The sequence below is a fragment of the Podarcis vaucheri genome, assembly GCF_965113315.1.
Source record: "Podarcis vaucheri genome assembly, chromosome: 1".
Taxonomy (NCBI): Eukaryota; Metazoa; Chordata; class Lepidosauria; order Squamata; family Lacertidae; genus Podarcis; species Podarcis vaucheri.
Genome location: NC_138759.1, coordinates 32,713,696 through 32,729,786, shown reverse-complemented (window position 1 = coordinate 32,729,786; position 16,091 = coordinate 32,713,696). Strand labels below are relative to the sequence as shown.

Below are 16,091 nucleotides of genomic sequence, written 5' to 3'. Positions count from 1 at the left end.
AGGTGGAGCGGCTCTGTGTTTGGTGTGGAGAGAACAATCTGGCTCTTAATACGGCTAAGACCAAGGAATTGGTGGTGGATTACAGGAAGAAAAAGGCGGACATTCAGCCCTTGTATATCAACGGGGAACGGGTGGAGAGGGTGGCGGAATTCAGGTTTTTGGGAGTGACTATGGATCAGGGCATGACTTGGAGCGCAAATACCACTGCTCTGGTGAAGAAGGCCCAGCAGAGAATTTATTGCCTCAGACTTTTAAAAAAGAACAATCTGAGTGAGAGACTGCTGGTGTCCTTCTACCGAGGCTCCATAGAGAGCATACTTACATACTGTATTTGTGCTTGGTTCTCCAGTTGTACAGCTAGGGAGAGGAAGGTGCTCCAGAAGGTCATAACCACAGCCCAAAGGATTATTGGTCACCCTCTCCCACCTTTGGAAGAACTGTACGGTTCCCGTTGCCTTAGGAAAGCAAACAACATCCTGCAGGATCCATCTCACCCGGGATACAGTCTGTTTGCACTACTGCCTTCTGGCAGGAGGTATAGAAACATCAAGTCAAGGACAAATAGACTAAAAAACAGTTTCTATCCAAGAGCTGTGGCCTTTTTGAATGCTGTAACTCGATAGTGAGACCTGGGAGTTTGATGGGTGTGGGTGTGGGTGTGGTTGGAAGGTGGTTTGTTTGGTTGTTGCTGTTGTTTTGCTTTTGTTGTTTTTAAGGGATGGCATCCAATTTCGTTGCACTTGTGCAATGTTGCACTAGTGTAATGACAATAAAGAATCTATCTATCTATCTATCATCTATCTATCAAGGAGACATTAATTTCTTTTTCACTATTGCCTCTATTATTTCCCATGAGTCTTCATTATTTCTAATGAAAGAAGATTGATTTACATCAGCAATGGGAAACTTGTGGTTCTTCAGATATCTGGGGGCACAATTCCCACTATTTCTGACCATTAGCCATGCTGGCTGGAGCTGATGGGAGTTGGTGTCCCAAAACATCTCGTGCAACACAAGTTTCTCACCACCAAATTACAGAATTAAACAGAAGAGTAGTTCTGTCCTGGTCTATGATTATTTTCCCAACAGTGAAAATGTCACATAAAAAATGTAACATGAAAAAAGGCATTCCTGGGCATTCAGTGGTGAATAGTCAGTCTTAGAGCCCAGACCTTCATAATAAGCTGGGCACAGAAAGTAAAGAATGAAGTGATGATTTCAAAATTGGCATGGGAAAGAACTCCATTTGGTTTGCATTTTAAAAGTTAAAAACCAACTTAATTTTAAAAGTGAACCACCTCCCAGATTAATGCATGGATTTGAATGAAATTTAAATCCAGATTTTGCATTTCTCCAAATGCTTTGTGATAATGTTCTCAGCTCAAAAATTGTAGAAACATGCATTAAAATGAACATCTTAGGATAAAATATGCTTAGACATGGATAGGTAAAGGTAAAGGTACCCCTGCCCATACGGGCCAGTCGTGTCCGACTCTAGGGTTGTGCGCCCATCTCACTTAAGAGGCCGGGGGCCAGCGCTGTCCGGAGACACTTCCGGGTCATGTGGCCAGCGTGACAAGCTGCATCTGGCGAGCCAGCGCAGCACACGGAAACGCCGTTTACCTTCCCGCCAGTAAGCGGTCCCTATTTATCTACTTGCACCCAGGGGTGCTTTCGAACTGCTAGGTTGGCAGGCGCTGGGACCGAGCAACGGGAGCGCACCCCGCTGTGGGGATTTGAACCGCTGACCTTTCAATCGGCAAGTCCTAGGCACTGAGGTTTTACCCACAGCGCCACCCGCGTCCCTTAGACATGGATACATTGAAATTAAAATATGCTTAGACATGCATACACTGAGAAGTCCTGTTGTTACTTTAACATATATAATTATTTTTATATGTGCAGTTGTTTTAACTATTTTCCTGTATGTTCTTATTATATTGTAAATTGGTTCAGGATGCCTCGTGGGAAGCGATTCATAAATCAAGTAAATAGTAATCATAAAAGACACAAATTCAAATACAGTATGGTTATTAAAAAAAACAACTTCACAGATTAATGAGGAAGTAGGACAGAACAGAGACAGAAATAGATTGATCCATCCCTATTTCAAACAAAACTCTGAAGTATTGTTCTGGGCAGCATGGTGAAGTTGTTCAGACAGGTGGTTGTGTGGAGAACTGTGATATTGGAAGCAGCGAGTGCTAAATATGAATGTGGATGAGATTAAGTACTTCTTTATCATTCTTCTGGGGTTTTAGGGGATTGCCATGTTTGGAAGTTTAAAAGCATGCCTTTATACAAAGGTTAGCATAACGGACCAGTAACCTATGGGCTGCCCTGATTTACAGTGTAATGAACTGCATCCCCAAGTTTCCAGCTCATATGGTTAATGATGTCATCATGGCCTCCCCATGAGCCCTTGTAAATCACTCCACTCTGTCCCTGTACCTATGAATATACTGAAAGTAAAACAGCCCTGTGGAAGGCCTCAGCTTACAAGAACCCATGTTTAAAATTAGAGAGGAATTGTTGAAGCAATAGCCTAAGCTGGTGGGGCAAGGGGGTGGGGATTCCCACTAGGATAGTCTCCGGGAAGCTATAAAGTGGAGGCAGAGATTTTCAGAGTCACCCAGTTTCAGATTAAACCCTTCTGCTCGGACCTCTTTAATAGATCAGCTCTCAGGAAAGTAACTGATTGGCAACCAAACAAAGACCTATGATCTCTCCCTATTATCTCCCTTGAGTGTAGTCATGCCCCATGAAAGACAGATTATCACATCCCTGCCTCTCCCAGTGCAGCCTTTTAACGAATTTTAATGAGCAAGTGGTTAAACTTCCTCATGTTCTGGAACCAATCAGAACCATCACTTCGTGCAAAGGTTGTCCTTGTAATCATGTAACCTCATCCAGAAACTTGTCTGTGAGCCTTTCTTCACTCCCTTATGGCTTCCAGTTCCTGTTATTGTGGTTCAACATTGCAGGCCAAAACCAGAAACCCAGGAGCAAGTGCCCACATACAGAAAAGGTACTGCCTTATGTGTGGGTTTGTGTATTTCTCTCCCTCTATGTGGACTGCGCCATCTGCACTATCCCCATGATTCCCCCAGTCAGCTACTTTTGACTACCGTATTTTTCGCCCTATAAGACGCACTTTTTCCCCTCCAAAAATGAAGGGGAAATCTGGGTGCGTCCTATGGGGTGAATGCAGGCTTTTGCTGAAGCTTGGAGAGCGAGAGGGGTCGGTGCGCACCGACCCCTCTCGCTCTCCAGGCTTCAGGAACACATCCGCAGCCTAGGCAGCCCTACGGGAGGTCCGGCAGGGATGTCTAGGCTGTGGATAGCAGCCTGCCGCTCGGCGGGCGGGGCGCCCTGAAGCAGAGCGCCCCCCACGCCAGGCAGACATCGGCCAGCCCCACAAGCTCGGGGGACAGCAGGGAGGCGCAGCGCCGCCATCCCGCTGTTCCTCGACCTGGTTCTGTTTCCCCGACCTGCTTTGGGGGGGGGAAATAAAGGGAAAAAATTTTTCCTTTATTTCCCCCCAAAAAAACCTAGGTGCGTCCTATGGGACGGTGCGTCCTATGGGGCGAAAAATACGGTACTTCTGTATGTTGTCTGTAGCCAGGAAAAGAAACCAATCAACCCAATATGATTGGTATTCATTCCTTTTGTTGTTGTTCTTTAAGATTGCAAGCGATACGTAATTAAAGTTTTCTTTTTACATTGTTTTGGCATTTCCTTTACATTGAAATAAATTTAAGTTACGTAAGCTATATAGTTTCAAAACTTGTGTTAAATAGAGGACAGCAAGACAAGTAACATAGCATTCGGCAGAAATGGAACTGCATCGCTGATTATGACAAATACAGGTTGGAGCTGAAATGGCTACCCTCTTAAATCACTAGCAATAACTTAGGCAGGTCTAGGTAGAAATCCCTCCCACAACACCTTATGTGGTGACACACCTCTCTCATCCTACAAATCCATCCTTTTGCATTAAACCTGTGTTTTAATACACCACAAGAAAACTTTAGTCAACACACATGTTCATTTGAATGCCTGAATGCATCTATTTGTGTGTGGGCTCCCTTTAGGCCCAGTTTTGTAGTCATTTTCTATTCAGCTGGTTCATTCCAGAAGTGAATGGGAGAGAAACAGTATGTTTCTATGACCATCATCCCCACCCCAAAGCTTGTTGACCACACTTCTTAAATGCCTGAACAGGACATAGGTGCACCTGTGCCCCTTACTATGGGAACTGAGATTGTATAATACAGCACTTCCTAATATAATAATCACTGAGAAGATGATTTTATTCTTTATACTCACGTTTAATACACCGATTGGTCCCAGGAGCTGTTGTCCACCCTGAGCAGCACTGACCCCCACAGACATTTGGCCTAGAAAGTTGAAAAAAATAATAATTTAGGAATGGTACATTGGTTGCACCTTGAACCCCCTCTTCCTTATTTAGCTATTGTTATCTCCTTCCTAAAGTACCTGAACTTCCATTAAGAAACCTCAGCTGGCATCTGCATGGTTGAAATTTAAAAAGGAGAGATTCCCTCATCTACAGGTACCAGTGACAAGAATGACATTTGTGATACATATGGTTTTAGAGCAGGGATAGGGAACCTGGGGCATTCCAGATCTTTATATATATATAAATTTTCCAATATAAAATTATACAAAGAAAACATCCAGTTTATCACCAACATCATCTTTTTGGACTTCCATCAACTCGTCCAATAATTCTCTGTCTTAATCACTTCTTTCACATTCCCTAATTGATATTGCACTATAATGATAGCTTAATCTACCTTATTTTTTATACAATATTTCTACTATTAATTTTTCACAGAACTTCCTGAAAACTTACAAACGTGTTTTTTTAAAGATATTTATTAAAGATTTTAAACATTCAACTCACAACAAACAAAGAAAAAACAGAAAAAAGCAAAAAGAATAACATATAGTAAAAAACATACAATAAAATCAAATGTCCATCAAACCATATTTTCTTAACCTTTGGACTTCCTCACATCTCCCATTCCTGCGTTCCCAGTTATAAAATTATAAACAGCAAATTATTACCTTGTTTCAACTCCTATTTTGTGATTTCCAAATATTATGTCTCCAGCTTTAAATATTTTTATCAAGTACTTAAATACTTAATCTAGACATAATGTTATTCCAAAAGTTTTTCTTTTTCTCAAGTATCGCTTATTCTCATATTTCTTTCAACTAAATTGCTGGTGCCATGTTGTTTTCCATCCTGCATCCTTCTTAACACTCATACAATTTACAATGTTTTTGTAGATAGTCCTTAAACTTTTTCCAGTCCTCCTCCACTGCGTCTTCTCCCAGATCTCAGATTCTGCCAGTCATTTCTGCCAATTCCATGTAGTCTATCAGTTGCGTCTGCCATTCTTCCACGGTGGGCAAATCTTGGGTCTTCCAATATTTTGCAATAAGTATTCTTGCTGCTGTTGTTGCATACATAAAGAAAGTTCGGTCCTTCTTTAACACCCTCTGACCAACAATACCCAAAAGGAAGGCCTCTGGTTTCTTAGAGAAGGTATACTTAAATACCTTTTTCAATTCATTATATATCATTTCCCAGAAAGCCTTAACTCTAGGGCATGTCCACCAGAGGTGAAAGAATGTTCCTTCAGTTTCCTTACATTTCCAACATTTGTTATCAGGCAGGTGATATATTTTTGCAAGCTTGACTGGGGTCATGTACCACCTATATATCATTTTCATAACATTTTCTTTCAAGGCATTACATGCCGTAAACTTCACACCGGTGGTCCATAACTTTTCCCAGTCAGCAAACATGATATTGTACCCAATGTCCTGTGCCCATTTTATCATAGCTGATTTAACCGTTTCATCTTGTGTATTCCATTTTAACAGCAAGTTGTACATTTTTGAAAGTACCTTGGTCTTAGATTCTAACAATTCTGTTTCTAGTTTCGATTTTCCCACCTGGAATCCTATCTTTTTATCTAATTTAAACACCTCCTTAATCTGAGCATAGTGTAACCAATCCTGCACTTTATCCTTTAATTTCTCCAAACTCTGCAATCTCCAAGTATCTCCATCTTTCTCTAGTATTTCCCAATATTTCGGCCATTTGGCCTCCATATTGAGTCTTTTCCGGGCCTTAGCTTCCATTGGTGACAACCACCTTGGGGTCTTGTTTTCTAATAAGTCTTTGTATTTTATCCAGACATTAAACACTGCTTTCCTGACAATATGGTTCTTAAAAGCCTTATGAATTTTAACCTTGTCATACCACAAATATGCATGCCATCCAAAAGCATTGTTAAATCCTTCCAAATCCAAAACATCAGTGTTCTCAAGAAGCAGCCAATCTTTCAACCAGCAGAAAGCTGCTGATTCATAATACAGCCTTAAATCTGGCAGGGCAAACCCCCCTCTTTCCTTAGCATCAGTTTATATTTTAAACTTTATTCTGGGCTTTTTGCCCTGCCAGACAAATTTAGAGATATCTCTCTGCCACTTCCTGAAACACTCCACCTTGTCCACAATCTGTAGGGTCTGGAACAAAAACAGCATTTTTGGCAATACATTCATCTTTATAGCAGCAATTCGGCCCAACAAGGAAAGTTTCAGTCTTGACCAACTTTCTAGATCCTTTTTAATTTCTGACCAGCACTTTTCATAATTGTCTTTAAATAAATTCAAATTCTTGGCTGTCATGTTTACCCCTAGGTATCTCACCTTTTTAACCACATTTAAATCTGTCTCTTTCTGAAACCTTTCTGATTCTGAAGGTGTCAATTTTTTTTCCAATACCTTAGTTTTTTGCTTGTTTAATTTAAATCCAGCCACCCGACCAAACTCATGAATCAATTCCAAAACTCTTTTCGTACTAGATGCTGGCTCCTGTAATGTCAAAACCAAGTTATCTGCAAAAGTGAAAACTTACAAACGTTATCTGGTCATTTAATGTCAAAACCAAGTTATCTGCAAAAGTGAAAACTTACAAACGTTATCTGGTCATTACATATACTTTTCATATAATCTGTAAATTTAGTCCAGTCTTCAGTGAATTTCTGGTCTCGCCGGTTCCGGATCCTTCCTGTTAATTTATCAAGTTCTGCGTATTCCATTAATTTCATTCTCCACTCTTCGATCGTTGGTAATTCTTCTTGTTTCCATTTCTGGGCCAATAATATTCTTGCTGCTGTTACTGCATACAAAAACAACTTCCATTCTTTCTTACTGATTTCATTTCCTATTATTCCTAACAGAATTGCTTCTGGTTTCTTTACAAATGTATATTTCAACATTTTTTAAAACTCATTATATATCATTTCCCAGAAGCATTTCGCTTTTTTGCACTCCCACCACATATGGTAAAATGTTCCCTCTTTTTCTTTACACTTCCAACATTTATTACTTACTTTATACATTTTTGCTAATTTTACTGGTGTTACGTACTATCTATATATCATTCCAGATCTTGTTGGACTTCAACACACCTCAGCCTCATCCAGCATGGTCCATGATGAAGAATTAAAGGACTTGTAGTCTCAGGTCCCCTACTGCTGTTCTAGAGCAGGGTAGTAAATGTGGTGCCCTCAAGATATTGTGGACTACAAAACCTATAATTCCTGACCACTGGTAATGCTGGATGGGGCTTCTGGGAGTTGTAGTCCAAAGCATATGGAGGGTTAGGGGTGGTTATGCTAAACTACTCCAAGACATTATGTAGCATTGCTGTGTACTCTTGAACATATAGCAGAATCTAATGGGTGTTTCCTTTAAAAATTAAGAAGATTAGCCTTTTTTGTGCAATTTGTTGAAGTGTTTTTTCTAAGCTACTGACAACCTCAGATTATGTTTTCCCCAGGCCAACCGTGTTATGGCAAAGAAGGCAGTAGCATAGCTTCCTATTCCTGCTCAAGGATTTGTAAACTGGGATCTTGCAAAACTGATGGAGAGGAGTGCAAAGTAGGAAAACATTTCCGGTACTTTCCTCAACTTATTGGCACAACCTGGCAACAATTCCTGTAGGCAGGAAGACTCACCATGCTACGAGAAAAGGTCTGGCTGTAAACCAAACCAGCAATTCCTGATGGAATAAGCTCCAGAACCTTGGCATACAGTAAGTCCCATTGGAATCTAGTACACATGCGCAGCTTGTTCACATTAAAAACAAGTTATATTGCCCACACCTGGCTACCTTCCTTAGGATAAAAATAGCTGCTTAAACACACACATACACCTTGCAGCAGCATGTCACAAACTTCCAATAACCATGTAACACTTTAACACAATTAAAGCCGGAAGCATACTTCTTTCTTACGTACAAAACAGTTTCCTTCTACAAATGTATAAGATAGAAGTGCCTTCCCACTGAGGACCCTGTTCCCTGTCATTCTTCTGACTGTGCTTCATGTTTGGAAACCTTGGCCAGTGATCCATGCAGAGAAACAACAGCCTCCTATGAGGAACAGTAGTTCTGCTGCATCTCTGCATTGGGAACAGCTGAATGATCACTTCACAGCTGATGTAGACACACAGCAGAATTACTACCTGATAATGCAGTAGCCACTGACTAGTAAATGGGCAAAGGGAAGAAGCCCTATGTCCATCCAGGTGGTCAAAGGGAGGGGGAGACTGTACACTTTACAGCTGGTGATTGTACACTAGCAGTGTTGCAGACGAAGGGCTGCAAGGTTAGCACCATGCAGGGAAACAGCTGTTCTGTGAAAGGTCATACAATTCTCAGCAGCCTTAACAAACTACACTTCCTAGGATTCTTTGGGGGAAGCCCTGACCGTTAAAGGGGCTAAGGAGTGCTTTAGATGCATGGCATGGGTGTTTGTTCATTCTCTCCCTCCCTCCCTCCCTCCTTCTCTCTCCCCCTATTTAAAGGCTAACTGATGCAAAGGAGAGCAAGGAGGGGAGGCTGTGGGCCTCTGCATTAAAGCGATGCATTGTTTACACAGTGGATTTTTCAGCAAGGGTAAGGAAGGTGTTCATTATAAGTAGGCAAAACTTCAGAACCTTAAAATAACTGTTCCTCTTCTTTTATGATGCTAACAATTCATAAACACTGAAGTACAGATGGACACTTGTTGGGTTTGGCACCAGGGTTATAGAGGTTATGAGGAAAACGCTGGTTCTTTCCATTCATTTCTTTGAAGGCCCATCTGGAAATGTGGCAGCCCTTCTTCAGAGGAAGGCTAGAAAGGTTTCAGGTCCTAGTGCCTGTTCTGTTAGGATACCTTCCGCCACAAACCTGGTGCCCTCTAGATCTGGATACCCCTCACATGCTGATGAACATGGTGGAACACCAGGATCTCATCTGTCAGCTACACCCTCCACCATCCAGACGTTTGGCTTCAGTGCAAAGGGGCCAAATGAACATTCAGATGTACTCATCTAGAGCTTCTCCATACAAGTGGGGGACCCTGAGTCAATCAGGGTTCACCCTCACATGGAGAAGCCCTGTGGACAAACCTCCATCTGCATGCAGCCTCTTCACACTGATGTCAAACCTACACAGAACATAGCAGGCAGGCATGATCCTGTTCTCATCTCGTATGTTTTAAAATTTATGAAGGGGCATTATCATGTGAGCCCCTCCCTGTAGCTATCCACTTGTCAAAATTGACCCACAAAGTGTGTGGGGGGTGTTCTGCAGGGAGCACACTGGCAAAGCAGCAGAGAGCAGGATGGTACTATCTGTTCATCCTGCAGAGGTCTGAGCAAGATTTAAACCATGCTCCATCAGCTTATGAGTGAAAAGTTAAACCCAGCTTCTTTGGCTACACACACCAGCTCCCAACACAGAGTTGAACCTCGTCTTCCACCCATTAGCTGACATGACCTTCCTATTGGAATAACACCATCTAATTAACAGTTTGGTGTGGTTTGGGGGGAAATGGCCTCATGGGCCAAATTGGACTCCCTGGTGGGCCAAGACAGACTTGTGGCCTGGAGGCTCCCCAGCCCTGCTATAAAGGGTAAGGGCACTGTGGGTTAAACCACAGAGCCTAGGGCTTGCTGATCAGAAGGTCGGCGGTTTGAATCCCCTCGACAGGGTGAGCTCCTGTTGCTCGGTCCCTGCTCCTGCCAACCTAGCAGTTCAAAAGCACGTCAAAGTGCAAGTAGATAAATAGGTACCACTCCGGCGGGAAGGTAAACGGCATTTCCATGCGCTGCTCTGGTTCGCCAGAAGCGGCTTAGTCATGCTGGCCACATGACCCAGAAAAACTGTCTGCAGACAAACGCCGGCTCTCTCAGCCGATAGAGCGAGATGAGCGCGCAACCCCAGAGTCATCCATGACTGGACCTAACGGTCAGGAGTCCTTTTACCTTTACTAGAACCACAGATTATGAAAGAAATTTGTTCTTCAGACCCCCAAGCAAATGTGATGCAACAGGGCAATCCCATACATTATATGGCAGCACACCTGGCTATTGTGACCAAGAATGCACTTGATGGAGAGTTGCAATTGATCCTGGCTCTTCAGTCAATGGACACATGTGGTACATGACTGTCCAAATAAGCGTACATGTTAAGAACCTTAGGTGTGCAACCAAAAAACATTATATGGGGTGCAGCTCCAAAACTATTCCCAGAATTAGAAAAATGCATGTGAACAGCCATCATTGGCAGGAGCAGCAGCAGCAGCAGCAGCAGCAGCAGCAAAAGCACGTTGCACTGAGGATGGAGAAAGCTTTCTCCAGAGTTTTGAACTACATTTCCCATCAGTCCCATCCAGTATGGCCAATGGTCAGGGGTGACGCATCTTGAGGGTGCCACATTAGGAAAGGCTGGAGTAAGGAAAGAGACATAGTCTTCTCCACTTCCTATTAAAGAGCATTTTAATGGGTAACCTGCATGCTTTGTGGGTTCTGGCAGTGGCTTTAGGCTACGGAGATGACTAAAGGGGCTGTTGCTTTCCCCTTGCACAATAAGCAACCGCCCGCGCCCCCCCCCCAAGCATCTGGTTATATTTAAACAATTTACTCAACATTTGAGTGGCTTGAATGTGGTGTGGTTTTCCTTGCCTCATAAAGAATTCAAAATAAATGCCTGCAGCTTTGAGGACCACAGCATGTTTATAGGAGGGAGAAGCATGATGCGCCAAGGAGAAGCCAGCATCTTACAAGTGAGCAGGGAAGCAGACTCCCCACCCACTCGTGCTGTGCTGGCTTTGTGGCATGCTCAACTAGCAATGCCCAGTCAGCCTGTGGATTCCCTACAAAGCAGGGGCTGAAGCAGGGGAAACTATGCCCCAGCTGTGGTTTTCCAGTTGAAACTGTCTCTATCTCTCTTTCTCTCTTTCCAGAAAGGGATATTTCCAATCACAGACCCTTGGTTTCAGGGGAAATAGGCAGAGGAAGAGCTCTGCTCCTCTCCCAACCCCCTGCCCCATTGTTAAGGATGGGTGGATATGTTAATTTCAATATCTCTCACTTTCTCATTTTTTTCCAACCATACGTTCAGCTGTCCACATTTCCACACCAGTTTGGATTTTTCATTTATTTTTAAGTCCTTCATTTATTTTTAAGTCCTCGTGCAAGTTGATCAGCATTTTGGTGCAAAAGTTTCCTAATATGCAACATTGTGTGCACACAATTTTACCTAATGTACACATTTTTGCAAAGGAACTTTTCCTAACAGAATGCATTTTTCCATGTTATGTTCCCTAATATATACATTTATAGGCACACACTGAGTAGTATATGCATTTTTGCACACAATCTGTAGCTGGAGAGCTGCATTCCAAAATTCAGAGAAGTGCAAATTCCGAAGTGTGTGTGTGTGTGTGTGTTTCGGTTTGCATCTTGTTGCCATAAATTGCAAACTGAACTGAATTTCTCCCTCATCTCAACCCACAGTGCACATTAAATTAACCATAGTTCAGTGGTAGAGCATCTGCTTTCCAGAAGAAGACGCCAGGTTCAATCCCTGACATTCCCAGGTAAGGCTGGGATAGACTCCCTATCTTAAATCCTGGAGAGACTCTGCCAGCCAGTGGAAGCCATCCTAATCAGTTTCTGATGTTCCTACACTCCTGGGAGCTGCTTTATAGTGATTCAACAGCAGATCCAATTCTGCATGCAGCTCTATGTCCAGCATGCATCAGCAAAGTAGTTTGCTGACTGCACTCCTTTTGAAGCCTTATTTACATGGGAATATAGAAGAGAGGACTCCCTGGAAAAGACCCTGATGTTGGGAAAGATGGAGGGCACAAGGAGAAGGGGACGACAGAGAATGAGATGGTTGGATGGTGTTCTTGAAGCTACTAGCATGAGTTTGATCAAACTGCGGGAGGCAGTGGAGGACAGAAGTGCCTGGCGTGCTCTGGTCCATGGGGTCACGAAGAGTCGGACACGACTAAACGACTAAACAACAACATAGGTAGAAGCAAGAGTAAGGATTGCCAAATACTCCGTTTAAAAAAAAATGAAGCATATATTTGACATCTGTGAATTTGACATTCTCTAGGCCAGTGTCCATGCGAGAGATCTTTGCTGGGATGAATTTATCTGGTCTGACCCTTAAGCAGTGTAGTACAAGCTAACACCTTCCTGAGGTCTGCTTTTCTTGCAGCCAGGGGAGCAAGACAACATTAAAGAGCCCAAACATGTGAGGAGGAAGGAGCTGACCGTCTCTCCCTACACTTAGAGTCCTTTTCCAGAGTGTCACTATTTTTGGGTGGGATTCAATCACATATTGCTGGCAAATTCGGGTTGCACTGTTATACAGTAGTACCTCAGGTTACAGACGCTTCAGATTACTGACTACGCTAACCCAGAAATAGTACCTCAGGTTAAGAACTTTGCTTCAGGATGAGAACAGAAATCGTGTGGCGGCGGCATGGTAGCAGCGGGAGGCCCCATTAGCTAAAGTGGTACCTCAGGTTAAGAACAGTTTCAGGTTAAGAACGGACCTCCAGAACGAATTAAGTTCTTAACCTGAGGTACCACTGGAGTTGCTTCCCACAAAAGTAATACTTTTTGTGATAAGGAAAGTGACAGGGAAATGCACTGGAAAATATGGAATAAGACTTGGGAAGCAGTGAACACATGGCATTAGCCACGATCCATATCTGCCCTGTCATTTGTACACAGGAAATACTGGAAAGGGCACATGTGGAACATCAGCACCTCACAAAATGCTGGAGACAAGCTCAAGTGCTGGGGTGATAGCAGCACAGTGAATCACCAGAGTCTCTGAAAAGCAGCAGAGGGACCCAGCCTAACTCAGACAGAGAGCGCTCCCTAGGAGCAGATTTTAAAACAGCAACACAGCTTGATGGATGTTCATAAAAGCCTCCCTGTTCATCACTACAGCAGTTCTCAAACTTTGTGTGTGTGGACAACTTGAACAGTGCTGGGGGTCTTGGTGGACCATTTCCCTACTGGCATCATCATTAAAAAACAGTGCCGTGTTATTTATTTGTTTATATAAAAAATATTTATATGCCACTATATCACAAAAATATATCCAAGTGGTTTATAACATTGAAAAGATTTTTGAAAAAGGTAATAAAAGTGTAAAAATAAAACAAAAACATTCTCATGAACATCACAGGCCCTAGACCAATGCCTTGTTAGCCTTTTTGATAAATCTGATTCTGTTTAAAGCAGTCTCCAGTTCTGTTCTCAGAGAAAAAGCACCAAGCACATATATTCTCACCTGTTCTGCACCATTCCTATGAACCACCTGAAAGGAGCTTGCAGACCATCAGTGATCCACAGACCACAGTCTGAGAACATCTGCACTATACAAGCTCCTTGGAGAACATCTTGATGAAGAACATAATGCAGACAACTAAAATAATATTCCCACTACCACCAATGAAAAAAATGTAACCCCAGTAGTCCTGTTTAATATATTACAAGTACATTCTAAATGGCCTGATATATTCCATGGGGCTGTAAGATCAACACAGTTAAGCAAGCAATAATACTAATAAAGTAGACATCACAGAACCAAGAATTTTATGCAAGAAAAAGATGTGTGGGAACTATACCTTGTTTAGATTCGTTTTACATAGGTGGTCAGGTTACTTAACACCCTCTTCTTAAAAAATCAACAGACCCATAGCATTAACAAAAGGGCAGTAACACAGGCATGTCATAATGCACAGAAAACAGTCCATCTGCACACCAAAACCTTGACATGTGCAGCAAACCCCACAGCCTGGAAATCAAAGTGGATTATTTTTTTTGTACACACGAATGGCACATGAGTACTTTTTGAACATCTTGAGCAAAAGCACATCCACCACAATGACAGTGGATGGGTGGGTTGAATGCACTGAGTGTCTGAATGTGCATGCATATTGCACAGGCAGTGAATAGGCCTTGGGCATGTATACAGTGTGTGTACACACCACACTGAAACTATCAGTTGTGACATTTCTAATCACCTTTAGGTACATCTCCCTCAAGTACAGATGACAGAAGAGCCTAAGCAGACCACAGATCATATTGTTGCTATGCATGGGACAGTACTGTGCATTGTTGCTATACATTGCACGGTCTTAATATTCTTTTGTGATACAAGATCTGGCTAGTTCGCTCTTTCTTTGAAAAAGGTGGGCATTTTCTGGGACAACATCATTGCAACTAGATTCTGGGTTAGGTGCCATGCCCTGATAACTAAAGTTTGACAGCAAAACTGCCATCATAGCTCTGCTCTGACTGTGAGGAAGCAGCTGTCAAATCTTGCAAGTACCTTGCTTGACAGTTTGAAAGCGGTTTCTGCACTTACCCTACCATTCGGCTTCGGGTGTTTTGCATCCTCGGCTGTGTCGCTGTCTGTGGCCTCGGCCCATTCCTTGGCCACTGGTGTGAGGTGTCCACTCTCTGTCTCTGTGGAGTCCAGCTTGGGCTTCTGCCGGGAGCATCAGCTCTTGTCCCAGGATTGATGGATTGGGATCTGACATTGGTGGGAGCAGGGAGCCTGCGGTCTGTGGGAGCAGAGTGTGGCTTTCTGTTTTCCCTCCCTGCCAAGTTTCTCACCCAGGCGTTAGAGGCTACATCCGTCTTAGGGGTGACAGGAACATGATCCAAGGGAGAAGGGGAACTGTGTACCTGGAACAAACTGAATACTTTGTTTGCGGGTCCTGAACTCCCCTGGCTCCGGTGTCTCAGCTGAGTCGTTTCTCTGCTTCCGGAGTCAGCTCTGAAGGAAGGACTTGGGTCAAATTGCCCAGCAAAGTCTCTCTGACATTCGCCAACCCCTACAAAAAGAGCTACAGTAAATGGGAGAAGGCTTCTCCAGGATCCCTTCATGGTTTCTGTCCAAGAGGGAAAGCACTCAGTTCTTGAACTGGAAGTTTCATATAACTGAGAGTGCAACTGGAGTTTAGAAAAAAGAAGAGGAGGAGGAGGAGGAGGAGGAAGAAAGGGCAGCTGGGCTAAATTCCTCAGGCACGTTTGGAAGCCATTCACATCTTCAGGTACATGTAGGCAAAAGGCTTAATCAGTACCTGCTGTCTTGGAGGGGAAGGAATGCTCAGAGGGGCAGGAGCACAGAGAAAGCCCAACGGTGCAGGTTTCCCAAAGCTGCAGCTGCAGTCCTCATACCTTAGAAAGAATGAGAACGCCCCGTCTTTCCTCTCCCCGTCCCCTCTCTCCCTCTGGCTGTCAGAGCTTGTGTTCCTTGAAGACAGCTCCAAGCACCTTCTCACTTGCCTCTGGCACTGGCTGGCTCTGGAGAGGATGGACAGTTTTATTTTTGGAAACCTCCCCCTTTTGTGCCTTTTTGATGCTGACATCGCCCCTCTCCAGAGGACACAGCTCAGCCCCCCTCCTTACAAGAGACATTCCAGCAACACCCACTTTGGCAAAGGGAAACAATTTACAAGACAGAACTATTAACCCATGAGCAACCGGAGAAGCCCATTCAAAGCTTATGCAAAAAAAAGTTTGCTCTTAAAGTGAGTGTCCGTGTGTGTGTGTGTGTGTGTGTGTCCGTGTGTAACACACATACACGCTGTCTCTCTCTCACACACACCCACACCCATCATACTGAACAAATCTGCAAGTCGGCTTTCTGAATTTGCAGCACAAGCTAAAATTTC

At 43.3% G+C, this 16,091-nt stretch overlaps 1 protein-coding gene across 1 annotated transcript in view; it reads right to left on the bottom strand.

The window, feature by feature from the left end:
• The window catches only part of LTBP2 (latent transforming growth factor beta binding protein 2), a 151,320-nt gene extending 135,512 nt beyond the window's left edge, over window positions 1-15,808 (bottom strand). The window contains exons 1-2 of the mRNA XM_082231992.1: window positions 14,777-15,808; window positions 4,330-4,400 (exon numbers count right to left, since the gene is read on the bottom strand). Of these exons, the coding sequence (XP_082088118.1) occupies window positions 4,330-4,400; window positions 14,777-15,300 (595 nt within the window). The 5' untranslated portion in view covers window positions 15,301-15,808. The remainder of the gene's footprint in view (window positions 1-4,329; window positions 4,401-14,776) is intronic.
• Between the last annotated feature and the right edge of the window lie 283 nt (window positions 15,809-16,091).